This window comes from Antechinus flavipes, chromosome 4, assembly GCF_016432865.1.
Source record: "Antechinus flavipes isolate AdamAnt ecotype Samford, QLD, Australia chromosome 4, AdamAnt_v2, whole genome shotgun sequence".
Classification (NCBI taxonomy): domain Eukaryota; kingdom Metazoa; phylum Chordata; class Mammalia; order Dasyuromorphia; family Dasyuridae; genus Antechinus; species Antechinus flavipes.
In genome coordinates, this window is record NC_067401.1 from 148,118,014 (window position 1) to 148,145,850 (window position 27,837).

General features: G+C 44.9%; 1 protein-coding gene across 2 annotated transcripts; it reads right to left on the reverse strand.

The window, feature by feature from the left end:
• Positions 1-28: 28 nt before the first annotated feature.
• MYO15B (myosin XVB) lies at positions 29-27,837 on the reverse strand. 2 transcript variants are annotated; one of them, XM_051995074.1, is made up of 42 exons: positions 27,751-27,835; positions 27,334-27,391; positions 26,679-26,809; positions 25,807-25,902; positions 24,929-25,164; positions 24,514-24,692; positions 24,122-24,194; positions 22,020-22,181; positions 21,817-21,920; positions 21,505-21,581; positions 21,273-21,357; positions 20,202-20,327; positions 19,708-19,811; positions 19,131-19,313; positions 18,327-18,408; positions 17,866-17,988; positions 15,383-15,674; positions 15,189-15,279; positions 14,756-14,963; positions 10,753-10,865; positions 10,488-10,547; positions 9,530-9,605; positions 9,147-9,265; positions 8,565-8,683; positions 8,310-8,451; positions 5,834-5,945; positions 5,260-5,429; positions 4,365-4,513; positions 4,134-4,191; positions 3,912-3,984; positions 3,378-3,448; positions 3,069-3,142; positions 2,860-2,975; positions 2,631-2,725; positions 2,426-2,503; positions 2,246-2,342; positions 1,894-2,039; positions 1,634-1,755; positions 1,331-1,464; positions 822-955; positions 550-684; positions 29-448 (listed from the first exon to the last, which is right to left on the reverse strand). In XM_051995074.1, exons 1-42 carry the CDS (start codon positions 27,751-27,753, stop codon positions 392-394), a joined length of 4,863 nt encoding a protein of 1,620 aa, XP_051851034.1. In that variant the 5' UTR covers positions 27,754-27,835; the 3' UTR covers positions 29-391. The 2 variants fall into 2 exon arrangements, with proteins under 2 accessions (XP_051851034.1, XP_051851035.1); XM_051995075.1 differs by lacking the exons at positions 29-448; positions 550-684 and having other exon boundaries at positions 854-955; positions 1,331-1,498; positions 27,751-27,837.

Sequence of the window (27,837 nt, forward strand, 5' to 3'; positions counted from 1 at the left end):
CTTTCTGTTATTCATATAGATAAGACACTTTGATTTTTTGAGCTTTTATTTTTGATGCATCTGCTCCCACCAGGCCAGGACTGGACCTGAGTGAGGATGAATGGGAAAACAGGTCCTGCACCCTGATGGCACAAAGAGTTGGGTAGGATGCATCTGCCTAGCCAAGCACATGTTGCCTGCAGCTCCCCCAACGTCCGAAGGAGCTATCAGCCTCATACCCGGCCATCCAATCCCTTCTGCTCTAGCCCGGAGCAGAGGCAGGGACACCAGAGGAGATCGCTGAGGGTAGGGGTCCAGGAGAGCCGGAAGAGGAGAAAAAAGGCCTTGTCTCCCTTCCCCCCCCTCCTCACTCTCCCCCCATCCCTTTCAACTTGGAATGTACTGGACCAGGCTAGGTTGAAGTACTGTTCTCCATTAAGAAGTTGAGGGTGTGCAGTAACTCCTGAGCCTGTAAGAGCAAACTGTGCATTAGTGGGCATCCCTTCTGATGAGGGCCTGGGCTGTGGGCACAGATGGATCAGCCACTTGCTGGCATCAGTGGGCTCTCACCTGTGGCAACTCAAACCAGATAGTCTTGGGGTTGGCAGAAGACCCGTAGTTGAGCTCCAGGCCTGGGAGGTCGTTCAGAGCACTGAGCTGACGTAATTTTTGTATCTCCTTCAGAGCGATGGAATGGCACTGTTCCTAGGAGGGGAGAGGATGTGGGAAGAGGGAGTGACTGGGAACGGCATGGCAGGCCAGGATAGAGAGTCTGGATCTTTGTGGGGATCAGAGTGGAGAGAGTTAAGAGTGGGGGGAAGAAGGAGGAGAATCACACCCACCTGGGAGCTGGGATTCACCAAGATGAGGCGATGATGGTTGAGACCCAATAAGCAGGGGGTGGCTATCCTTGGCTCACTCACCCGTAGCACGATGTATATGGTATAACCAAAGAGAGGGAGGTTTCTCATGGCCTCTGCAGGCAAACAGCAAGGATGGGGACTTAAGCAACATGTCAGTGAGTCATCTCACTGCTCAGACATTGATCGGGCCTGCTTCACCTGCCTACAGTGCAGTTTGAACAGAGAGCGTAGAAGGGAGAGGGCTTTGAGAGTTGGTGAGGTGGGAAGTAACCCCTGGGCCACTGTAGCAGGATGGGAGGGAGTACTACGGGGTGGGGAGATGGCATGTCCCTGCAAGCAGGGTAAGCTGTACAAGGAAGAAGGCAGAGGGGGAAAACAGGGAAGTCTGGCAGGTTCCTCTACAGCTTCTTCAGCCTGCTCCTATTCTTGAAACCTCCCCCCCCCCCCCCCAGTTTATTGGCCAATCCCACCCCGAGGCAGTAGCTCACCAATGAAGCCGATTTGTGCTTCTCTGCGACTGTATCTCTTTGAGGTGTTCAGCTGACTCATCACTAAAGTCCCCAGGATCCTCAAGTTCACCTGCTGATGCAGTGGCCCTGGGATGTATTTCAGCAGGTCCTGCCTGAGAGATGTGTGGGCATTGAGACTGGCCCTGCCTGAAATTCAGACCTAAAAGTGTTGGAGGGCCTGGAGACACAAGGGAGGGAGGCTTAAAGGGAAGTGATGGGAAGGATGGACCCGTGGCAAGTACCCCCGGGAAAATGGGCCACCCCTCGACCTTCGGCTCATACTCAGAAGGCAGATCCCCGGTCTCTCTGCTCAGGTGCTGCAGGACCACCAGGGGAGCTAACGAAGTTTCCACTTGGGGTTGGGTGCTGACCAGCAGCTTTCCCTGCAGGTAGTCCCGATGTACCTAAGGAAGAGGGCAGGTGAGGGACAGCCCTGATGGCAAATCCATCCCTTCACCTCTGCTTCCAATTCTCACCCATCCTCCTCGCCATCCGCTTGCCCCTAACTCGGGGAGAATCAGTGGGGGTGGTGCCTTAACTACCTGGCTGTAGTGTGTGCTGACGTAGACTTCATTCTCATAGTGCAGGGGGCTGTCCCAGGTGAGCCGGCGGCTATGCAGCTCCACATTGGTCTCCCGCACCACGTCGTTGAGGTACTCGTTGGGGTGCAGAGGCCGCACTAGTGCACCTGCCGAAAATGGCCCCGCCTCAGAGGAGGGCTTTCAGGCAAAGAGTGCAGCGCTCGCCTAAAGGCCACCTAGCCCCTTACTTAAAGTGAGCAAGTGAGCCTCCCTGGTCCCCACACACAGGAGACCTTTTTTCTGCTCCTTCCATGTCACCTATGTATCTCCCTTAAGGTTTTCAGCTGGTCCCAGATAGTGTTCCCCATCTCACCTTGTTCCTTAATGAGGAAGATGGCAAACTCTTGAACCTCCAAGAGTTCTCTAATGCCCATCTGGATACACATCTCTTCCAGCACTTCTCTCACCACCTGGTGTGTGTGTAAGATCATAAGTGAAGAGGAAAGGGGGTTCCGCTCCCCACAACCTCCGTTGCTAACCTCCTGGGACTCACTGTAAAGGTCTGGATGACTGTCTTGTATTCTGTACCTCCGGGCAGGTGGAGCAACAACGGTCGACTTATCTGCCCCTTCTGCCAAGGAAAATTGCAGAATGAGACTATATACCGGTGATTAGACAAAACTATGGGGACAGTGATGCTGGGCCCTTTCCTTCCCCACAGGGGACACTCAAAATGTCCTCCCTCCCAGACCAAGTACCAGGAAGGCTTGTATCTCGCCAACGGTGGGCAGGTACTGGCGACCTCCATATTTGACTGTACGTTGCAAATGTTCTTGGCATTTCTGGGCCAGCTCTGTGTAGATAAGGAGGCCAAAACAGATCATAAACCGCCTCTTGTTTTCTCCCCACCAACAAATGTTTTATCTGGCACTTTGGTCTTGTTTCCCACTATCCCCTTTGCCCTTTCCCTCCACCCCTGCGAGATACCTTGACCAGGGGCAGCGTCCTGCAGAAACTTGATGACATATGGCATCAGGGTGGATGAAGGGAGGAAGTAACCAGTGAGGAGGCTGAGGAGGTTCCATCCCTGAATGCAGGATTTCCTGAAAGACAGATTAAATTCTGGATCATCTGTACCTTCCCCAAACCCTGCCGATTTTCTCGTTTCCCAACTTCAACCTTTGCACAACACTCACTGTTGGGGGTTCTCTGTGACCTGTTTGATGAGTTGGCAGTAAATTTCATCTTTCAGTTTGTTTTCCTGGCACAGCTGTGGGAATAGGAATGCAGTTCTCAGGGAGAGTTTGAGGGCTTTTGTCAGGATAGAAAAAAGTTTGGGGAAGGAGGAGGGTACAGATTCTGGGGCTGGGGACAGGAAGGCGGAAATCAGAAAATGGAAGAGTAATGGTCATGGGTCACAAGATTAAATTCAAGGCCCTGAATATGGCAGAATCAGATGCTCCAGGGCTCTCCTGTCTTCCTGAACTTCTAGCTCTGATACTCACCTTCAACATCTCAAATAATATTTCCAACTCATCTTTCTTCTTGGGCTGATCACCCATAAATTGCATCACAGCTGTGGAGCAAAAGTGGGAAAAGAGAGAGTTTAGGGGGTACACTAGGGGGCACCTTATGGCCTAAGTCCAGATATGACTGCTCCCTCAGCCTTGTCCTTCACTTCTTATGCCTTCTGAATATGAGCCCAAAGGTCGAGGGGTGGCCCATTTCCCCGGGGGTACTCGCCATGGGTCCATCCTTCCCATCTCTTCCCTTTAAGCCTCCCTCCCTTGTGTCTCCAGGCCCTCCAACACTTTTAGGTCTGAATTTCAGGCAGGGCCAGTCTCAACACCCACACATCTCTCAGGCAGGACCTGCTGAGATACATCCCAGGGCCACTGCATCGGCAGGAGGGCCGAGAGCCACGAAAACCCATGCACGTTGGTAATAGCGCGGTGGGCTGGGAGCGGAGACTCACCACGGAGGGGAGTTTAGGCTCCCGGCTAATAAATACATTTGTCCAACAATCAAGGATGACTCACCCCTGAAGTTCTCCACAGCCACATTGTTCATGGAGTTGGTCATTAACTTGGTAAGAGAGTTCTGGATGGGAACCTGAGGATCAGAGTGTTTGTGCAGTGACCGTGGGGCAGGAGTGCAGAAAGGGAACGGACTGAGTCTGTATGTGTCCGCCCTCCGGGCCACAGCCGTCTGGCAGATCACTCGGGAAGGGGGCGGGTTCCCCCTCGCCCCCGGCCCCTTACCTTGGTGTGCTGCACCAGGCACCTGGCGTGTTCCTCCGACATCACCACGCTGCCCTCCCTAGATTAAGGACAAGGCCCGATCAGGGCTTCACAGGGAGGAGGCTGGCCAAGGCCTGATCACAGGCCTTGGGCGTTGGGGAAAACGGGGCACCCGCTTTTTGTTTCTGCTCTTGGGGTCAGCTGAGCAGGGAGCACCAGGACAGCCCCCGCAGAAGGCAGAGTCCTACTTACAAGGTCTGCACTGGGCGGAAGTGTTTCAGGGCATACTCCCACATGGTGTACGTGCTGGTCTCGGCACTCAGAGTGCTGCCGCCGTCCAGGAAGACCGAGCTGGTCCCCGCAGAGTACTCACTGGGTTCCTGGCTGGGGCTGTGTTCCCACTGAAGATACAGGAAACCTAGAGTCAACCAGCCCCCTGGTGCCTGGCCCCGGGCAGCCGTGGTTCCAAGCCTCAGAAGCGCAAGACCCCCAATACAAGGGCATAGGGAGCAACATCAGAAGTCTGTCAAGCTCATGTTTAACATGTATAGGACTGCTTGCCCTCTGGGGGAGGCGGTGGAGGGAGAGAGGGAAAAAGTCGGAACAGAATGAGTGCAAGGGATAATGTAAAGAATTTTTTTTCAAAATAAAAAAAAAAAAGAAAAAAGGGAAAATAATGCAAATTTAAAAAGAAGAAGAGGAAGAAGTCGGTCAAGCTGAGGAAGCTTTTATTGAGCAGCTGCCCGGCCCCGCGCCAAGCTCTGAACCAGACACAAGAGAAGCATGCTAACAGTTTCCCTGCTCTTGGAGAGCGTACAGTCTAGTCGGTGAGATAAGACATGAACCCTAGGAGCCAAATCCCCTTCCCCAAATGCAGTGAGGTCACCCTGCTCCTCGAGGACAGGGAGTACGTCTTCAATGCCTTCCCTATTTCTTGGAGCACCAATCTCAGCTGAACAGGTTGGGTGGTGTTTTTTTCTGGTGGGTCAAGAGTTAGAAGAAAGGATTCCTTTTTCCAGGACTTGATTCTGTTAATTCAGGCCAGGCCAAAATAACCTCAAGAGAAGAGGGCAGTGTTCATAATGCCAGAAAAGTTCAAGAATTGCTAGTTAGGGCTCAGCCCGTCAGTTCTTCCAAGCTCCCTCACCTCCATGGCCCGGTTCTGCGGAGACGACCCTGGTTCTGCTCTTGAGAGACTCCTTTGCCACCCGTCCTTCTGCTCCTTGGGGAAGGTGATGTAATCGGGCACAGCAGCCACTGTCACCATGTCCGAAGGGAAGAGCCCAGATCGACCCCCGATGGAGCCAAATTGCCACCCTGCAAGTGTCAGATGGAAAGAGTGTGAGGGCTAGATCCCAGAGGCTTCCAGTGCCACGTTCTGACCCCGAATACCACCCAGCTAAGGCACCATCTCCAGCTCCTCAGTCCACATTGTAAGGACCCTCCCTTCTGTTCCAATGAACGCAGATAAACATCCTTCCCTAAGCTGGGCATCGGGCATCCAGGTGGCACAGGGGGTATGCCAGCCTGAAGGCTTATCTTTGTGAGTTCAAATTTCCCCCACACCCTGGGCAAGTCACTTCATCTTATTTGCCCCATTTTCCTCATCTGTAAAATAAGCTGGAGAAGGAAACCCCAAATGGTTCTCAAAGAATTGCACACGACTAAAAAACACTTGAACAGCAGCACACTATGCATCAAGTCAGGGCATATATGTATACCTGGCTCCAGGGAGGCCATGGGCAGCAACTTGATGATGTCTCCATGGCGGAAGCTCAGGAGGCTTCGGTCATCGGTGACGTAACTCCGGAGGGCAATAACGTAGCTCGAGTCCTGGAGAGGGAGAAGCAGATGGAGCAGATGGAGCCTTCTCTGCCTGACTGCTCCCTCAGCCTCGTCCTTCAGTTCTTACAATCTGTCTCCCTTCAAAGCCCTACTCAAGGGTCCTGCGGGAGCCTTCCCCTAGGTCTTGATCTACATTCCTGAAATTACCTTGTATTGACTTTAAATGTGCAAACGTTTGTAAGTGTGCAGGTGGCCCCTTCTCTCTGCCACAAAATGTAAACCCATTGAGGGCAGAGAGACAGATCCACCTTGCACAGTGCCTGGACAGCAAGCATTTAAATGCTTACTATGTACGGGAGCTGGGGATACAAAAAAAAAGGACTGGAGCTCCTGTTCTTAAGGAGTTCATGCTCTAATGTTTGTCTAATGGAAACAACTAAGTACAAACGAGCTAAATACAAGATAAATTAGAAATAATCAACAGAATCAAGGCACTTACATTAAAGCAATCAGGAAAGGATCCCAGCATATAGGAGGAAGTGCCTGATTAATATCTGACTCTTCCCCCTCCTCGCCCCTGCCTCTGTGTGGGCAGGCTGCTTTCTCCTTGCCTTTTTCAGAGCTATAGCACAGAATCACCGGGGCTCTGAATTGGAAGGTCCCTTAAGTGGCCTTCTGGTCTACCTGAGACAGTTCCAACTTAAACATACCATACAGAGCATCACGCGGCATTTACTCAAAGGCCTCCAGTAAGGGAGGACCATAATCTCCCCAGGCAGCCCATTTCATTTTCAATAGCTCTTCTTGTTAGAAGGGGCAATGGAAAGAGCATCCCAGGTTGGTCAGGAAGATCTACGTTCAAATCTGACCAAAAACTCTGCTAGATGTGTGATCCTAGGACCACATCTCCATTTGCCTTAATTCCTCATCTGTAAAATGGGGACACATGGGAGAAGGCCATGGCAAATCACTCCAACATCTTTTTCAAGAAAACCCCATGCATAAAAGTCCATAGTCTCAGAGAGTCCGACTGAATGACTGAACTAGTTCAATGGCTGAATTAACTAGTGAACTAACAAGTTCCTAACAACAACTTGTTAGGACGTTTTTTTCTTATACTTCTGCTATTATGGCAAGCAGTTTTACCTTTCTTAATTAGTATTATGTCCCTAGAAATCAGGCTCTTTAAGACATTTGGAGTTCTTACCTTAGAGCCCACTTGTCCTGAATGGTGAAATTTCACTAGATCTTTCTGGACCCAGACCCAACCATGTTCTATTTTTTACCTGCAGCTGTAGGTATCATCCCCATCACAGCCTTTCCATCTCTAATTCCGGAATAATAATGGAAGCAACACTATCTTAGACTTTCCTATTACTTGCCACTCATTATCTATCTCTACCTTCTCAGATCAAAACACCCTGTTGTGTGTGTAAAACCTGCTCAAAGGTAGAGATTGTCTACAATTTTTTCCCCATTTTTTGCAATTAATCAACAAGCATTTTTAAAGCCCCTACCATATGCCTCCTTGCAACTTCCATCCAGTTCCTGGTTTTGCTCTCCAGGGTTAAAGAGAGTTTAATCTAATTCATTTTCCACATGATAACTCTTAAATATTTAAAGGCAGCCAAATATCTGAGTATCTTTGCATCAAATCAAGTCCAAACTCCTGGACTCTAGGCAAACTGTTGGATCTTGAAATCTAAATATTGAGAGGGGTGGACTAACTCAGGGCTTCTTAACCTAAGAGTCCTTGAATAAATTCCAGAGGGTCTATGACCTTGGGTAAGAAAAAAATGCATCTTTATTTTCATTAACCTCTGACTGGAATTTGATGTTTCCTTGAATATGATTTAAAAAAAAATTTTTTTCCCTATGAAGTGGTCCATAAACTTTACCAAAAGGGTCCATGACACACTAATTTTAAGACCTTCTAGGGCAGCTAGGTGACATAGTGGATAAAACATCAGCTCTGGAATCAGGAGGCTCTGAGTTCAAATCCAGCTTCAGATATTTAATACTAGCTGTGTGACCCTGGCAAGTCACTTAATCCTGATTGCTTCACACACACACACACACACACACACACACACACACACACACACACACACCGAAAACCCCCAAACCAATTTTGCCTAATGTCCCTCTAATATTTTTCAAATATTCTATGATTCCATAACCTATTGAGGAGTAGAATGTCTAGTTATGACATGGTATAATACACCTTCCACCTTCCCTGGAGTAGGACAACCTATTATTGTCCCAGTAGCCTCCACAAGCACTGGTCTTCCTTCTCCACACCTACTGTCCAGCCTCCGGGTACCCCCATCATCTACAGCCATTTCCCAATCTGCCACTAATGACCCCTCTTCCTCTTCTTCAACTCTCCCCTTCCGCCCCATCCCCACTCACTTTTTTGAGCTCACTCAGGAACAGGTCCACCATGGACTTGATAGCCTGTGCTTGAGATGTGTGCAATATTAGTTGCTCATTTTTCAGGGTGAGTTGGAGAATGTTGTGTCCTGGAGCCTCCACCTCCAGGACTTCTGCAAAACTGTGAATAAATCAATCAGGGGTAGATAGTCCGTTAGAGTCACCAACTTTTCCTTGAGGCATGGGAAAGTGACCAGACTGCCTATGTTCTCTGCTCTTCCCACTCCTCCTGACCTGTAGCTGCAGAGGGTCTTGAGATGGTCTGCGAGGAAAGCGGTGTTGTTCACACTTTTGAGCAGGCGAAGCCCCCGATGAGACACAGCCAGGAATTGTACATCATTGCTACTCTCAGCCTGGGATAGAATTCGAGGTCACAGTGTTGACAGGGAAATCAGGGTAAGGTCAAAGAAAATCCCCAGGCAGAGTGAGGAGAGGGCCACAGGAGACTGGGAAGATTCTCCACTCAAATGCTTAAATGTCCTTCCCTCCATTCTGTCACTGCCAGCACGTTCATGGACTCTGTCTCCCTTACGTGATGAGGGGCTCCTTCCCCAAGGGCAAGGTTAGGGTGGGAGGTCCTTGAAGGAAGGAATCACATCTTTCTGATTAGAGTAGAAGCTTCCTTCTGCCCTTCCATAATGCCCAGTACATAGAACACTGCATTCACCATGGTGGGAGAACATGGGATGACATTCCAAAGTACCAAAAAAAAATACTCGGGCAAACTAGGACTCTTGGGGAATAACCCCTTTTCCCCCAATCTTGGGCAGTCCCAGAGTGGGGCCCCACCGGGGAGTGTGTAGGGTTTGCACTGACCGAGACGTTGAAGATTCTCGAGAAGTAATTGGCCCAGTTGTCCCGGGCAGCTACCACAATTCTCTTCTTGATACTATCTTCAACAATGGAACTGGCATCCATGCCCACCTGCAAGTCCGCTGTGGACGAGAGACTCTCTGGAGTTGGCCACTGTCCCCATCTTCCCTGGCAATGCCCTTCCCTATCTAGTAACTGCCCTCTCCCATCCTGATTACTCAAGGTCTTGGGTTCAAGGATTATCCTAAATTGTGTGTGGGGGGAGGTCCCTTTCCAGAGACCCCCACAGATACCTCCATCACCATTTTCCTGGCTTTAGCTTCCAAGGTTTAGAACACAAGATTCTCCCCCTTTTTGACCACCACCAGCCCCAAGGTTCCCTGTACCTAACATGTCCTTCATCTTGCTCCGTTCATCTGGTGAGATTCGGATACAGGACTCGGTGAAGGTGTCACGTAAGATCTAAAGATATAGCAAAATCATATTACAATAGGGATCTCCAGGGTGAGAGTCACCTCCCAAAGAATGACCACAGGGACCCTGAAGTCAGGGGGACTGAGTTCAAATCTGACCTCAGATACAACACTTCCTGAATGTGTGACCCTGGGTAAGTCACTTAACCCCAATTATCTCAGCAAAAAAAGAAAAAAAAAAAAAAAAGGAAAGGAATGATCACAGACAGAAATACCAATAGTCCCAGCCTCTTCTAGAGTAATACTTCTGTTCCCCCATCAGTCTGCCTCTGGCTCGATCTAGATCCTTATCCCCCTTTGCCTCTCAGTATTCCTGTGGATATCTTTGTGTCTCTCAGTGTCTAGCTCTCATGGGTGTGTCTATATCTCTATGTCTTAGAACTCCCCTTCCACCAACTGAAAATCAATCTTAAACATGAACATGTTTGGGACTGTGACTTAAGAAATACTATGAAGGGTCCTATATTGCCTGGGTTTCATATAATGCAATGTTTGAAGTATTACCAACCATGATCAATGTAGCTTATAGAGCATCCTTTAAAGTGAAAATGCTCCTTGGAAAGATAACTTGAATTAGTTTTGTCAGATTGCTTCATAATCTACCCTACCTCCAATATGTAAATGAAAGCAAAAATGCCCATTGCCTAGGGTTTGGGGGAGAGATGGAAAGGAAAGGGACAGAAGGGAGGGGGAATTCTGGAAAATGGACCATAAATGATAGAGTAGAGCAGATCCAGGAACCAGAGCTGAGATTTTGAGCACCTAAAGCAGCGTAAAACTTACTTGGAAGATCATGCAATGGAGAGTTATTTTTGACAAGCTTACAAATTTTCCCTTTCAGTGAGAGGAATAAAAAGAATCTAGGACTCACTTGTTCACAGAGAAGTTTCAAACAGTAGGGGTGGCTGAAGTTCTCCCGGGGATAGAACACCTGTGGGAAGTATAGGGGGATATGAAAGAAGCCCAAGGAAGAGTGGAGCCATTGTCCAGATGAAAATGGAAAGGCTCCACTTCTGGCTAGCAGCCTCACTTCCTATCCCAGCCCAATTTTTTCTCCAGAGAGCCCAGACCAGGAGCATTGAGAAAAGGGGACAGGACTAATAACAAAATAGGACAAAAACCCATCGCTTTCCTACCTCTTTTCGAAGGAACAATCGCCAGGTGGCACTGGCATAGGCAAAGGAAACACTGCTTGAGGGATGAAGCAACTGGGTACTGATGTGCTCATCTCCCATAGACTGAACTGGGTCTAAAGATCAGAAAAAGTAAATCCTGTACTTTCCTGTCATTTCACTTATGCCCAACTTCTTGTAACCCTATTTGGAGTTTTCTTGGCAAAGATACTGCAGTGATTTGTTATCTCCTTCTCCAGATCATTTTACAAATGAGGAAACTGAGGCAAACTGTTAAGTGACTTGGCTAGGGTCACACAACTAGTAGTTGAGGCCAAATTTGAACTCTATTTATTGTGCCCATGAAGTAGCAAGGCAGCATGGTGTACAGAACTCTGGACCTGGAGTCAAGAGAACCTGAGTTCAAATCCAGACCCCGATATGGCTTACTTGTATCACTTAAGTCTACCTCAGTGTCCTGATTTATAGCACCTATGTCCCAGAGAGGTTGTGAGGATTAAATGAGATAATATTTATTATTTTTTTGGGGGGGAGGGGGAAGGCAATTGGGGTTAAGTGACTTTTCCAGAGTCATATAGCTAGTAAATATTAAGTGTTTTAGTCTGAGGATTTGAACTCAGGTCCTCCTGATTTCAGAGCCAGTGCTCTATCTACTGTATCATCTAGCTGCCCTGATGAGATGATATTTGTAAAGTGCTTTTCAAACCCTAAAGCACTATATAAATGCTAACCATCATTATAATTATTATATCCAATATATAATTATTGTATCCAATTAATTGCCAAATCCTATCCGTTTTACCTCCATGACTCTTTCTTCCACTTTGTTTCCCTCTCATGACTATTGCTTTATCTACTCTCAAAGAGATTCTGGTAATAGTCTTCTTTAAAAAAATAAAAAAAAGATTTATTTATTTGCTGAGTCAATTGGATTTAAGTGACTTGCCCTGGGTCACACAGCTAGGAAGTGTTAAATGTACTTAGGTCCTCCTGACTCAGTGCCAGTGCTCTATCCATTGTGCCATCTAACTGCCCCCATAATAGCCTTCTAAGTGGTCTACCTACTTCCAGTCTCCCTTCTGTCTCCACAAAACTGACAAAATTGTCTTCCTAAGACTACATGACTGCTGATCAGGCCTTCCAGACTCATTTCTCACTATCCTTCATCCTTCCTTTGACACTGATTTCAGGCAACCTGGACTCTCCAGTGTTCTGTTTGCCTAAAGTCTTGGAGCTTCCCTGCGTCTATGGTTGATTCCTTTTGCTAGAATGCTCACCACCTCATTCCTATTCTCAGAACCCTCATCTTTTAGCCTCACCTGATCCCAGCTGTTAAGAGTGTTTTCCTCTCTTCTATAATTTTCCTGGAACATTTTGTTTGAATTGCTTCCTTCTCCCACCACTCCCTATCTTGGAAGACATCTAACTGTGTGTACACTAATAGAAGGAAGAGATCTTATCATTTGTTTATTGGCAGTGACTAACACTGTGTTGAAATGAGTATTTGTTATGGAAATGTGTTTTGCATGACTACACAACTTATATCAAATTGCTTGCCTTCTCAATATGGAGGAGAGAATAAGAGGGAAAGGGAAAATTTTGAACTCAAATTTTCTTTGGAGGGGGTTGTTGTTTTTTTAATTTCTGTCTTTTTAAAATAGTATTTTATTTTTCAAATAAATGTATAGTTTTCAATATTCAATTTGGTAAAACTTGAGTTCCAAATTTTTTCTCCCTCACTCCCTTACCTCTCTTCTCCCCAAGACAACAAGCAATTTGATATATGTTAAATATGTGCAATTCTTTCAAACATATTGGAACAAATTTTGGGGAAAAAAAGCTAATTAAAAATTGTTTTTACATGTAATGTAAATGGGGAAAATAAAATGTCAAATTTAATAGAGAAAAGTAATTGTTAAATAAATGAACTAAGATATTAGTGGGGACATGTGCAAAAAATGTTTGTGGCAGCCCTTTTTGTAGTGTTGTAGGAACTGGAAAGTGAGTGGATGCCCATCAGCTGGGGAATGGCTGAATAAGTTACAGTATATGTATGTTATGGAATATTATTTACTGTTCTGTAAGAAATGATCAGTAGGATGATTTCAGAAAGGCCTGGAGAGACTTACATGAACTGATGCTAAGTGAAGTTGAGTAGACCCAAGAGAATGTTGTACACAGCAACAAGACTAGGTGATGATCAACTGTGATGGACTTGGCTCTTTTCAACAATAAGATGATTCAAGGCAATTCCAATAGACTTGGGATGGAGCGAGCCATCTCTATCCAGAAAGAGGGCTGTGGGGACTGAATGTGGATCATAACATAGTATTTGCACTATTTTTATTGTTATTGTTGTTGTTTGGTTGCTTTTTTTTTTTCTTTCTTTCTCATTTTTTTCCCCTTTTTGATCTGATTTTTCTTGTACAGCACTTGTTTAACATAAACCAGATTACTTGCTGTTTAGGGGAGGTGATAGGGAGAATGGCTGGAAAAAAAACTTGGAACAAAGGGTTTTTGCGAGGGTGAATGTTGAAAACAATCTTTGCATGTATTTTGAAAATAAAAGGTTATTTTAAAAAAAGATATCAGTGGGGAATAAGACTCTTTGAGAAATGAATTCAGTGAGTACTGAGTTCAAATTTAACTGTAGATACATACTGACTGTATGACCCTGGGAAACTTAACCTCTCAATGCTCTAGATCAAGTCTTCTTAAACTTTTTCCATTTGCAAGTCTTTCTTGCTGAAAAATTTTTTTATACCAGCCAGTTATATAGGTATATAAAATAGGCATGCAAATCAAACATTTACTGATAATAAATCAAAATTTCACAACCCCCACATTTATTCACAAGATTTTATATGGGGTTGTGTGATCCACTTTTTAAGAAGCTGAACCCTAGGTAACTCCAGGACTAAATTGCTTAGAAAATGACAATTTACAAGAGAAGGAGTTCTCTTTACCAATGAAATCAGAGATCTGGTCACTGAATCTAATACAAAGTAATATAAACTAACTTCAAGAGGGAGAAATCACTAATAAGAATGGTAAGTCATATACATGAGAATAGAAAGAGATCCAGAAAGATCAACTTATTGGTTATGTAACGTTGGGCAATATTATTTGACAAATACTGGGCCTGGAGTCAGAAAGACCTGTGTTCAAATATGTTCTCAGACATTTACTAGCTGGGCAAGTCATTTACCTCTATTTGCTTTAGTTTCCTCATCCATTTAGTTTCCTCTAAGATTTTTACTACTTTTAATTTTCTTGGTGGGTGGGAATGGCTCTCTCTATCTCACCCAGACTGGAAGTACAATACCATTTATGGCTGACTACTGCTCAGTATAGAAGCTTTACTTGATTCCATTTTTCTAACTTCCCAGTTCTCTCATTCTTCATCAACCTGGTGATTCCCCAGTCTTCAGGCTCTCTCATCCTATTGGTTCCAGATTAATTATAGACACCTAATTATCTTTGGCCCAAATTTAAACAATCTTCCAGCCTCTCCCAATAGCAGGAATTACAGATACTATTGCTCTGGCACAATTCTATATCCATGACCAAGTAAGCTAGCAACCCATCCCTGACATGGATTTAACTTATGACAATTTAACACCCTCCACAAAGTCCAGTACTTCAGCCTAGCTCTCCCATATTTAAAAATAAAAATTTCTCTAGCTAGTAAGATGTAATCAGTTCCAAATCCCATCTGTTCAATATGGCTGTCACTTGAGGATGGAAATAAACTTGATTTAAGAATACCTTCTAGAATTAATTATAAAACAAACAAAAAAAAATCAGAAAATCTCAGAGTCAGAAGTGACTTTAGAGTTCCTTTAATCTCACCTCTCCTACCATGTCAGGATAGCATAACCTGAAAACCTATTCCTTCCCCAAAAGGTTGCGAGAAACCTGCCTCCCTAGAACCCCAGGATGCAGATGACAACCCTGAAAGACACAACTGAGAATGACTCAGATGGGTCCATAGGGGTTTCCTCACCTGAACTGGGTGAGACCAAGTTCTCTGATGGAGGAAGAGGTGGAGGTGGAGGTGGAGGTGGTGAAGGCTCAGGAATTGAGGAGCTAGATTGAGTTGGAGCAAACAAATGCATCAGGGGTCTCTGCTTCTCTTTAATGGAGCTAGAAGATTTAAAGGGCCGAGGTGAAACAGGTGGTGGTGAGCCCTTCTTAGGGCCCAGAGCTGATGGCTAGGAAGAAATTGAGAAGAATTATTCATGTGCCCATGGGACACCTTTCCCTTCCCTCAGAGGCCCACAAGATGATAAGTCGGTCTAAGTCCAGGAAGGGATGGGAATGGGAAACACAAGACTTTTGCTCCTCCACACACAGAGAATTTCCCAAGAAGGAGAAGAAACAGAAAAGAAATTGGAATTGTAAACCCCAGAACTTCGGGTCCCAGCCCTCAAGTTCACCAAAGGAGGAAGCTGATTGCCACTAAGACCCAGCTTGGCCAGGGCTTCATCTTTGGGGTCGTTCTTCTTTATGAAAGATCTTTGGGGCTTCCTGGGGAAGGAAAAGGGAGAGAGAGGATCAGTATCAGGGAGCCCTCCCCAGCATCCCTTTGGAAAGCTTTCTTCCAGCTCCTGGCACCCTCTGTGGCCCCGACCTGGTGGGCTGTATTGGTTCGGGCACTGGTGCAGGACGGCTCTGATACATCTTGATGATGTTACGAATTTCTCTGCTGGGCTCTGCTCTTTTGACAGCTGGCTTTGAGCTTCGCACCACAGTTCCTTGATGCCTTTCTATACTTTCCTTTTGGCTTTTGGCTTCTGGGGTAGAGCCAGTTCTAGCTTTATCTTCTGCTTTGGCTCCTGCACCAACTTCACTCTTAGTTTTGTCTCCTCCCTCCCTTTTTTGAAGTGGTTTCTTGGCCACTGGGGGAGGGGGACAAGGAGGTGCTATGAGAAGGAAAGAAAAATAATTAGGTTAGTTAATAATGCTGGGAGTTTGAAAGGGGGAAAAAACTAGTCTTAACTATCTGTTCTTTCCTCTCTTCTAGCTTAAGTCCTATTTCATTTAGTTCCTCCACATACTATGCTATATTAGATACATTGTATCTTTTTTGTTGTTTGTTTTGCTGAAGCAATTGAGGGTAAGTGACTTGCCCGGAGTCACACAGCCAGGAAAGTGCAAGAGTCTGAGAACGAACTCAGATCTTCCTGACTTCAGGGCTGGTGCTCCATCCACTGCACCCCTCTAGCTAACCTGATACATAGTATCTTTAAGAACCAAATGGAACATTTTGGAAGAGCTTATGCTTATGCTCGCAATTGGAAGTCCATTGCATAAAACATCAAAGTTTTAAAAATGCATGGATTGATCTTTTTTTTTTTTTTTTTTTTTTGGAGGGGGAGAGGAGGCAATGAGGTTAAGTATTTTGCCCAGTGTCACATAGAACACAGACTCTTCTGATTCCCTGGTGAGTGTACTATCCACTGTATCATCTATCTTGTGTGTTGATTAATTCTGATATTTTTTTTTACTTAAAAAATTTTTTTTATTATAAAGAATAGTTCTTTGGGGAGGAAGAAGTAGAAGGATACAAGGGGAAATATAGGTAATATAAAAACAAAAGATGTTAATAAAAATCTAATTTTTAAAAAATAAAAACACATCTTTAAAAGAAGAAATTAAAATGGAAAGTAATTCAGAAACTAGAGTTTGTTTTCAAATAAGATAAACAAACTAAAAAAGTTAAAATATATAGTAGAAAACTGTTCCAAACTAATCACCACAGAGATGGAAGAGAATTCAGCAGAAAAGAAGCAACAGCAAGTTTCTTTAAAAGTATAAATTGATTCTATACAAGGCAAAACAAATTAACTTGCAGATGTACTGCACAAAGACCAAAAAAAAAAATCCAATTTTTAAAAATGTCCTGCTGTGAGATACTTTATCTCCTTATGGAGATAAAGAGAATTAGATTTGTTTTATATTTATTCCATGAGTATCTATGGGGAATCTGTGGAGAAGACAAAGGAGAAAAACTTCTTCCATGTCTGAACTGAAAATTTTTTATATTAGGAAACATTATAAAGAAAATTTTAAGAAGAATCTATGAAGATCAGCAAGTATTCAAGATTTTCCTCCGATGACTGAAAAGAGGATACAGAAAAAAAGACTAATCTAACATTTCCTGAAGAGTGAATTTAGTTTTTATCCTAAGGAGAAATATGAAATATTTTAAGAGTCTTTAGTTAGCATTTGGAATGAATTGAATAGTGAGACTGTTTTTTTCTGGAAGTGAAATCATCTACTATTACAGTGAGAGTTTAAAGATGACTGTGATTGTCATAGCCAACATGTCATATATGTTGTAGTCATTTGCTAAGCCTGGGTGGGAGTAAAAGGGAAAGAGCAATCCAGGTAAGATAAGAAATCCTGCTAAGAAATCTTAGCCTTTTTTATTGCTAATTTCATTTGTTAATAAATTGAACATAAATAATTTCTCCTGGAAAAGGAGTGTTCTTCAGTTTATTCAATAAATAATATTTAATGAACTGGAATAAGGGTTCTAGTCAATTGATTATTTAATGAAAAGAGCATATAGTAAGTACCTAATAAACCCTTGACTGACCAACTGACAAAGTTACAATTTTATTAATTAAAAAAATATCCAAAATGCTCTTAGATTTCTTTAAAGCTTGAGATGATAAATTAAATTATTAGATGAGTTCAGTGTCAGACTTAATGAGAGGTAACATACAAATAAGTGGGATCCATCTATCCATGTATGCATAATCTACACACACACACACACACACAGACATACACACACACACACACACACATATATATATTAATGTATATATCCCAGAAATATGGAATATACATATATATATGTATATGTGTGTATGTGTGTGTGTGTGTGTGTGTGTGTGTGTGTGTATCTCCCATGGGATACTTATGAGTATCACAGAACCATGGAATGTCAAACCTAAGGGAGATCTGAGATATCTTCTAGTCCAATTCTTTTATTTTACAGAAGAGGAAAACAAGACCCAAAGTTTCACAATGAGTTAGTCCAATAGTAAGGGCCAATGCCCAAGATTCCCATTTCCCAAACTGGGGGTCTTTCTACAACCTCACCTTTATCTTTGATTTTCTCCTCCTCTTCTTCTTCCTCCTCCTCCTCTTCCTGCTCTATTTCCACCTGGGGAATAGACACCTTTGCAGGTGGTTTTACCTTCTTCGTCTGAATGGGTTGCTGACCTGCAAGGAGGTATCAGAGTTGACACTAGCCCATATTTTTTGTTTTCTGTCCTTTGTATTCTGTATCCCTCCTTTAATGTCATTTTTGCCATTACAACTCCTTCCATTCCTGTTGATGCTGGCCCCAGCCCTTAGTCAATAGGGGCCCTATTGCCAAGCCAACATGCCCCACTGGGCCAAAAAAAAAAAAAGAGGATCTGAGCTTGCTCTGCCCTGTCATGATTGTGCCAGAATGATGGTTTAGAGAAGTTGCCATCATCCCAGCCTTTGAGCCCATCCTCCCAAATGTGAGGTTATCTCTGCTTATAGGACCATAGCCTTTGTCTGGGATCTTTTACCTATCTTCTGGAAATAATCCCGTTTCTGCTGGAAGGTACTGGGATGCCCCAGTTTTTCCTTAACCTCTTCCGGAGTCTTTACCTGTTGGGAACAAGATAATGGATAGCTAGAACCAGCAAAATACACAGGAACAACAAGATCATGCGATGATCAACTATGATAGACTTGGCTCTTCTCAATAATGCAATGATTCAAGATAATTCTAATAGACTTGGGATGGAAAATACCATCCGCATCTGGAGAAAGAACTATGGAGACTGGATGTGGATCAAAACATAGCTTTTTCACCTTTTTGTTAATTTGTTTTTCTTTTTCATGTTTTTCTCCGTTTTGGTTTGATTTTTTTTTTTGCACAATATAAATATAGTTAAAAGAATTTTACATACACCTATATGAGAGGTCTTGAGGAGGGAGAAGTAAGGGTGGAAGGGAGAAAAATTTGGAACATAAAGTCTTACAAAACTGAATGTTGAAAACTATCTTTACATGTATTTGGAAAAATAAAATACTACTGAGAAAAAAAGAGATAATGTCTACCTCCTTTGCCCAGAATCTTGCTCTACTTTGACAGAATTCTGCCATGCTCATTATTTGTTCCACTCTAGCTGGGAGCTGGGACATGTTATCATCTCCTTCCCTCTTCCTTCTTTTCTCTTTCTTGGCTAATTAATGTTTATACCCAAAAGGTAAGGCCCTAGAATCTTCTGTCCCGTTTCCACCACTGGCACTGCTCCCTGCCTAGTTTTGCTCTGCTCTAACCTATCCCTGCTGGGAACTGCCATTTATCCCCTTCAGGTCTGTACCAGTGCCGGGCTATCTTGGGGCTCTGCCGTGGGAGCAGGTGAGCTTTTGCTGACAACAGCCGGGAGCTTCTTGGGTTTGCTGGGAGCAGTCGGAGGGGTAGATGTGGAGGCCCGGGCAAGGCGCTGCTGTTGGGCCTGCTGCTCCAGGGAAAGAGTCATGGCCTGGGTAGTCATTTGCTGAGCCTGGGTGGGAGGAAAAGGGAAAGAGCATCAATAAGATGAGAAATCCCGCTGGGTTTTCTCAGAGCAGAAAACTAGGCTCCCAGCTAGCACAGTATTCATGGAACAAGAAGTGACTTAGAAGCCCTCTGCTCTAATACATTCATTGTACAAATGAGGATGAAGTTATTACTGGAACACAAGGCTTTGCAAGGGTCAATGTTGAAAAATTATCCTTACATATGTTTTGAAAATAAAAAGCTTCAATTAAAAAAAAAGAAAAGAATGAAGTGACTGGCCCATTATTTTGTAGAGGTAATTTCTGTTGGACTTTAGATTTGATTTTAGACTTGGATTTGACCAGGCCCTTTAATTCCAAAGCCCCCCTCCCCCCTATCCTCGCCACTCGAGCCCTTACCAAGATCATAGCCTGCTGGTTGATAAAGCTCTGCTGCTGGGCAGCCAGCTCTGTGGCGCTGAGTGTGGGGACCAGAGGCTGGGACTGGGATGGCAGCATCATGGCTGAGAAGAAATAGGACAGAGTAATTATAGGCAATTTGTATACAGCGCTTTAAGATTCATAAATGACTTTCCACACATTCTCCTCTGATTCTTACAACAATCCTGCAACATGGATATTATGGGAATTATTATCTATACTCTACAAATGAGGAAATTGAAGCAACAGAGAGCTTAAGTCCCTCACCCAGGGTCACCTAGTCAGTTAATCTCAGGTGAGCTAGAGCCAGTCCCACTGACTACCACTGTGGCCATCTCCCTGACAGGTCATTATCCTCCTCACTCCCAGGGGGAAGCTGAAACCCCCCACATCACCTTCTCTCCTTCAGTAGGCATTCTGGTCATGATCCTAGAGAAGAAGTGCCCACCTGAACACTAGCTCTTCCATCATACCTGGCATGATGGGAACCCCACCCACTGAAGGCATAGGGGGCATCGCTGACATAAATGGTGCGGGAGCCGGCATCATCGCCCCCATGGCAGGCTGATAGCTTGGCATCTGTGTCATTCCTGGGTACACTGGGTGGGGGGAAGGAGAGTCATTGAGGATGTGTATCTGCCACAGTCCCCAACTTGTACCTGAGGAGCAATCTCCTAATGTAAGAAAGACAGCTCAGGGAATCAGGAGCGAGGAGACAGAGGGGAAAGATATGCCCAGCCACTCGGGTATCAACTTCCTCCTGGCGCTCCATTTCCCTAGCAGCCAAGGGACTTCATCCATGTGTCCGAGACCATGAACAGATCTCTTGTGCTAACCTTTATTACCATGGCATCCACTGGTCCCTGGTACTTGAAGCCTCAGGGGAAAACCTCAGGGAAGAGATCAGATAATCCTAGCCCTAGTGATAAACACTGAGGAAGACCCCAGGGTGGCTGTATCTAAGAAAAAGCCTCAGAGTGATGAGGGATGAGGGTACCAAAGAAGAGGTTAGGTAGGAATGGGTGAGGTTGTGTGCTCTCCAAGGCCCGGGTTCCTGGGAAGGAATTCGCTAAACCCAAAGGCTATGGTAAAAAAAAAAAAAAAAAAAAAAAAAAAAAAAAAAAGCTTTATTGTTAAAGAAATACCAAGAGGGATTCTCTTGGTGGGCATATCATTCTCAAGAGAGAAATGATCTGCAAAGTCATTTTCTGAAGAGCCATTTTATGCATGGGCCTAAGGGAAGTCTCAAATAAATATGAAATCTTGCCAGATGCAAGACCATTTGGATTTATAGATCAAAGGAGACTTTTTTTTGGTGATTTTACATAATTTTACAGGGTTCACTCAGATCATACAGAGTTTTACTCTCATCAAGAGGAAGACCTCAGGGAAGGAGATCAGATAATCCTAGACCTAGTGATAAACACTGAGGAAGATCCCAGGGCCCAGGGCTCTGTGAGGGGCCCGGTATTTCAGAAAAAGCATCCACAATGGCAGCTCCTGAATAAGAAGAGCTTGTGTCAAGGTGACCAGACCATACTCACTCATGGGGAAGCCTCCCTGCTGGGTCCCAATGCCTCCGCCACCTTTCATTCGGCTGTTCAATGCCCTGGTTTGTGTCAAGTCCTCCTGGGACAGAAAGCCAACAGCACGTCAGACTTGGCCTCTTGGGGCCGTGGAATGGGGGAAGAGTCAGGAGAGACGATCGGAAGGTGGGTGGGGGCCGGGAAGAGGAGCTGGGAGAGCTATGGGGGAGTTGGCAAATTGTAGACTCACCCCGGATCCAGATAGGAGCACAGGTTCAAAAAGGTTATCCAGGAAACCATCCAAGCTCCTAGCATTCTGAGGCTCCCCTTTTGGGAAGAGAGGTAACAGGAATTGGTTTTTGTTTTGTTAAATTTATTTTTTGATTTACAAAGTATACACATGGGTCATTGGTAACAAGTATTGTTAAAGCTGCTTCCAGCCCTAGGTCCCCTAAGTCTGGTCTGATTTCCCCCCTCCTTCCTCCCAATCCTTGCCCTCCGTCTCCAGCCCTGTAATAATGCCCTTCTGGCTCAGCCTTGGGAAGCTAATTGCAGCTCTCACTTGGATAGCTCCGTTGAGGTAGACTCGGGGCAGGACCCGGAGGTGGCTCGGGAGCCAAGGGGGGTGCCTGGATTCCTGGCGGTGGGGGGATGTCTTGGTAAGTCCTGGAGGAAACAGTGGTCCCATCACAGGCTGCAATGGCAGGGGAGTGGAGTTACCGCAGCCCTGGGAGATGAGTTGGATAGGGCGAGGGAAGCACTCACACATTGTGGGGCGGGATGGGGTAGCTGCAAGGGGCACTCAAGTCCCCCAAGTCTTCAGTCTGCCCAATGAGATCTAGCACAAAGTCACAGCCGACCAAATCCTGCCAGGAATCTCCAGAGAGCAGAGATACCGACCAGCCCCGAATCGGCTGCTCTATGCCCCTGCAAGAAGGGAAAAAATGGAATCAAGTGCAAGGGGAAGAGGGGAGGCTCTTGTCCCTCCTCCCTCCATATACACATATATATGTATATAAATATGCACACGTCACATACAAGCCTACATGTATGCACATATACACACCTGCACCCCCCCACACACACACAACACGTACATACATTTACCTAAAAAAGAAAAAATGTTTTTTGTTAGTTAAAAAAATTAAACTAAAGTTTTAAAAATTAACTCTAAAGACCCCGTGACCTCTAAAATCAAATATAAACTGCCATTGTAAGTCCTTCACAATTTGGCTCCAGTCTACCTTTCTAGTCTTATTTAATCAATACTTCTCAACACGCCCTTTGAGTCTGCCAAATTCTTGCTTTTATTCACACGTGATATTCTATGCCCTATCTCTGTCTTTTCCTGACATGTCTTCCCTCTTCATCTCCATCTCTAAGAATCTTTAGTTTCCCTCAAAGATTAGCTGAACAATCACCCCTTACAAGAAGCATTTCCCGATCTTTCTAACTGCTAGGGTCTCTCCCACCCCAAAATTACCTCCTATTTGTTTTAAGGAAACATAGGTTCATAGTATTCAGAGCTAGAAGGCACATCCAAGACCATCAAGCCTTACTCCTTCATTTTACGCATGAGGGAACAGTTGATTGTCTTGCCCTTGGATCGCAGAGCTTCTAAGTATGAAGTAGGATTCAAACGCTCTATCAATTAGGTCAAACTGTTGTTGTATATGTTTAACATGACTGTACCTGTGTAACCTATATCAGATTGCTTGCTGTCTTGGGGAGTGGGTGTTGAAGGGAGAAGAAGAAAAATTTGGAATTCAGAATAATGCAAAAATGAATGTTGAAAACTATTTTTACATGCAATTGGAAAAACAAACTATTAAGTAAGCTATCATTGTAATTTTTTCCAATAGATTGTAAATTATTTGAGGATGTGGGTCATTTTATTTTTTTCTTTGTATAGAGCTCAGCACAGTGCCTGGTCCATAAAATGGCTTAATAAATACTTTTAAATTATTTAAATTTTATAAAAATTGTTTTGAATTTTAAAATAATTTCAAGGTTTTAAATTTTTGTTTTAAATTATTTTGAATTTTTGAACTTTTGAAATTTAATTTAATTATCATCATAAGATTCTCTCAGTCCCCCTATTTCTCTCCCTTCCCTCGAAAAAAAAAAAGAAATACAAAACCATTAATAAATATAAATATAAATATAATAAATTTTTAGTCGATAGGAGGATTGTCAACCATTCACTAAGACTCACATAAGAAATAACTTGCTTTTAGAGGTCTGTCTTCTTTGTCTATGCATATTTGTTACAAGTGTTTTGTTTTGCATTTTTAAAAATGTGATAGGTGGGAAGAAGAGAAAATAAATGCTTATTAATTTAAAAAATAATTTGCACCTATCATTTTTAAGTTTTCCAAAACATCTAACTTATTTTATTTCATGTGTGTACATATATACTTGAGACAATTTCATACAAACTCATACAACATACACATGCTCACACAATAACTCTCAGTTATCTTGGAGTTTACAATGTACCCCAGGTACATTATTACTTCATACATATACACACACACACATATATATACATATATTGCTGAGACAATAGGGATTAAGTGACTTGCCCAGGCTCACACTGCTAGGAAGTGTTAAGTGTCTGAGGCCAGATTTGAACTCAGTTCCTCCTGACTTCAGGGCTGGGGCTCTATCCACTACACTAACTAGCTGCCCCCAGACACATATTTTAGACACTTTTCCATTTACATATGCACATGAAATCACTGACATACATGCCCTTTTATCCCCTAGCCTTATTAATGAGACTGGTTTAAAGACTCACTCCCAAGAAATGCAGAGGCAGCTCAGTGCCTTTGCCTGACTTTGCCAGGCTTCCTAGGTTTCCTTACCTGCTCTGTAGAATCCATCCAGCAAACTCTTCTCCCGTGGTCCAGGATTTGACTTCTGCTGAGTAGCACTCTTCTGCAGGAATGGAATAGCCAGGGGTTAGAAGCTGGGAGAAAATGGAATAAGGCAGGGCATTCCCCGGGTAAGGGGGGTCCCCAGGTGAGTGCTATGCAGGCGATGAGAAAGGAGCATCATGGGGAGAACTGGAGTCATCAAGGGAAGGCTGGGGATGCTGGGGACCCATACTTTGTGAGATCAAAAGGCAGAAAGGAGGGAAGAGAACCTTGAAGGCTGGAAGGGGGTGGGAGGAGGAAGGCATTGGGAAGCAGTACTGGGAAAGGAGGATATGACTCCAGAAGTAGCTTAGGGGGAGAGGGTGCTCAGTCCCACTTACCACTAAAGGTGAAGACGTCAAGGGCCATACGCCCACATCGCCACCCTGAAACCCACTCCAGCTGGGTAGGTGGGTAGGCACGGACAGTGTTGATGGCTGCCTGGGGTCGTCGCAATGCTCCCAGAATCTTGTGCTGGCACACGGCTGCAATGCCCTTGGGAGCATGATCAGATACAAACCTGCGGGACAGGAAAGAGCCTAGAGTGGGGACCCTGGCCCTGGATCCAGCCATAGCAGGAAGGAGTCACCCACAGACAGCCATATCCTCCCAGAGTCTTGTCCCCTTATGTAGGCTCTCCCCTCATCACTACTCTGCTCCCACACCCTCTCAGCCCCTATTCTCTCTTCTTCCTCTGCCTCCTTGTTTCCTGTGTCCCCTGCCCATCCTCCCAGAGGCTGCCCGGCTCCAACCTACTTGAGCAGTGGCTTCTGAAGGGTCAGAGTCGGGGTGAAGGCACTGAGCAGAATGGCCATGAGTGCCCAGCCTCGATGGCACTGCTGTTCGTCCGGATTGTGCCATAGCTGGGTCACAAGTTGACAAAAGATCTCATTCCTCAAGGTGGGGTGGCGCAGACCCTGTTGCACCAAATAGGTGCCCATGGTCTGTTCCTGCCAGGACTGAAGTGATAGGTCGCCCAGGAGCCGGAGCATCTATTAAAACAAAGGGGTTGAAGGACAAGAGGGAAACTTGATATCAGGATGGGAATAAAGTGCTAGAGCGAGGATCAGGAACAGCAGAGTTCAAATGCTACCTCAGATACTTTCTAGCTGTGTGATCTTCGGCAAATCACTCAGTTTCCTCAACTGTAAAATGGGAATAATAATAACACTACCTCATAGAGTGGTTGTGAGGATCAAATGACACAATATTTGTAAAAGTGATTAGCACAGTGGTTGCCCCAAGTGCTATATAAATGCTGGCTATTGGTGTGGTTGGCAACTATTATATTAGATGGGGAGAAGGGAGTCAGGGATGGAAATCAGAAACCTGGGTAAGAAGTGTTGGAAAGAACAATGCGTTTGTCAATCAAAGAGCCTTGTTCCCAATCCTAGCTCTGTCAGTCACATAATTGACCTTGGGCAAATCCCTTAATCTCATTAAACTTCATTAAACTTGCTTATCTATAATATGAGGATTTTGGACTAAGGAACTTGGAAAATTATTCCCAATTCTAGATGATCCCATGAAGAGGGAATGGAAATGAGGGACAGGCTCTTGCTGCCCTGTCCACTCCTGCCTGACTCAGTGGCACTTAGACTGGCTTCCCTCCTGGCCAGGACCGCTCGACTTACCACTTTGTTGATGTCCAGGGCAAGCTGAAGGTTAGCCCCATCCAGATGAGTCACGGGGGAGGTCAAGGGCTTTCCTGGACTGGGCAGGATTGGTTTCTGAAAAGGAGAATGTATTAATAGCTAGTTATGTATGTTTATACATGTTGGATTTAACATGTATTTTAAACACATTTAATACATATTGAATTGCTTGCCATCTAGGGGAGAGGGTGGAGGGAAGGAGGAGAAAATCTGAAACACAAGGCTATGCAAGGGTCAATGTTGTCAAATTATCCATGCATTTGTTTTGAAAATAAAAAGCTTAATTTTTTTTTAAATAGCTAATTATGGTGGGTGCTAAAGTGAAAGCAATCTGAGGTGGCTGCCCAGAGGGTGCCCCACCACAGGGGAAGTATCACACAAAAGAAAAATGAGGGTAGTATAATGTTGGAAAGGGCTTATAATTCAATTCAACTTGGCAAGCATTTATGCTATGTGCCAGGTGTGTGCCCATGGCACTGGGATAAATACAAAGATAAAAACCAATGCAGCCCCTGCCCTCAAGGAGCTCACAGACTACTAGGAAAATGTATACATAGGTAAATTAATATAAAAGTAAATAAATAGTAATTTGAGGGGAGGGGACTGGGAGGAAAGCACGAGGGGAACCAAGTGGGCACTGGAACTGAGTTTTGAAGAGACCTGGGGGTTCCAGGAGACAGAGGTGAGGAAAGAGAGACCCGAGAGGAATGGAGAGCAGACGTGGAGACAGGAAAGATAACAACATTATTTTGGAAGAATAGCAAATAAGCTGCTAGTCGGAATGTACAGAATATGATGAAACCAGTGGAGGCAAATGGACAGGAAAGAGGTGAGGGGGGAGCAAACAGTACCTCAAAGTTTTCAGGGATGAATCTGGAAAAGGGGAATCTATCGATGTCAGGAGGGAGAGCCAGTGATTCCTGAGCTGTGATCTCGGGGGGCAGGGCTTCTGTGATGTTCTCAGCCATGACATGCTGGCGCCCTAGGAGCATCTCAGAAGTGTAAGTAGCCAGTCACGGGGAGGGTCTTCATATTCCCCCTTCTCCCTCCTACTTTTGCCTACTCCCAGGATCCTTGTCCAGCCCCTCACCACTAATGGAAAGTCATTCATCACAAAGTCACATCACTGCAATGATAGCTGAGGGAGACAGAACCACTGAAGGTGGGCAAGGAGCTTGATGGAGGGGGACAGACAGGTGAGAACAGCAGCCGACTCCAAATCCAGCATAGACACGCAGTGGAGAGAACTGAGCATCTCAGGTACTGATTCTTCCCTCCCTGCTTCCTCTTTTCAAAATATATTTATAAAGTTTTATTGGTGCCTTGTTTTTTATGTCATAGCTACAGCTGTCTCCAGCCCCAACTCTATCAATGTGTCTTCCCTTCTAACAAAGGAAAAAATTAAAGCAAAACTATCCAACAAAGTGACTTAGTTGACAATGTAATAGTCAACACCCTTGGCTCCCAACTCTCCAGTGAAAGAAGGAAAGAGTGTGCAATACTCACTTTCAGCTATCTTCAGCAGAGCGGACAGCTCGGCCGGGATCTCCAGTCGCCCCAGCTCCTGGGCAAGAAAGGGGGGAGCAATTCATCCAAGTGCTGGGAGAGGGAGAACTGGGGGGGGGCAAACCCGACCCTCTTGCTGCCTGATGTCAACTGAGTCCTTCAGAGTGTAGGGGAGGGATTGTTCAGGCTTAGCAGGAACACAAAAGCTAAGGCGGCCCCCACGAGCGGAGCCCTCTGTGATGAGCCTCTGGCAGAGAGGAGGCGGACAGGGTACATAAAGGATCACAGGGGTGTAATACTCTGGGGTGCCCCCCTTACCCAAGCTGAGCACAGCCTACCAGAAGGGCACCGCACCAGAATGCTGCCCGCGGAAGGCAGTGTCCCACCTCCCCACCCCCACTGCTCTTTGCCACCTACCATCCTTGACTTGGCTGCCCTCGTCTCTTCGCCTGGAGATGGGTTTTTGTGCCAGCTTGGCCAGGATCTAAGCTACAGGGAGAAATA

Excerpts from the sequence above, each read along its gene's own strand:
- MYO15B (XM_051995074.1), bottom strand. Across the intron at positions 25,903-26,678 it reads TCATCCCTGAAAACTTTGAG|AAACCAATCCTGCCCAGTCC; the intron begins GTACTGTTTGCT and ends TCTCCTTTTCAG. Across the intron at positions 3,143-3,377 it reads TATTATTTGAGATGTTGAAG|CTGTGCCAGGAAAACAAACT; the intron begins GTGAGTATCAGA and ends CTATTCCCACAG.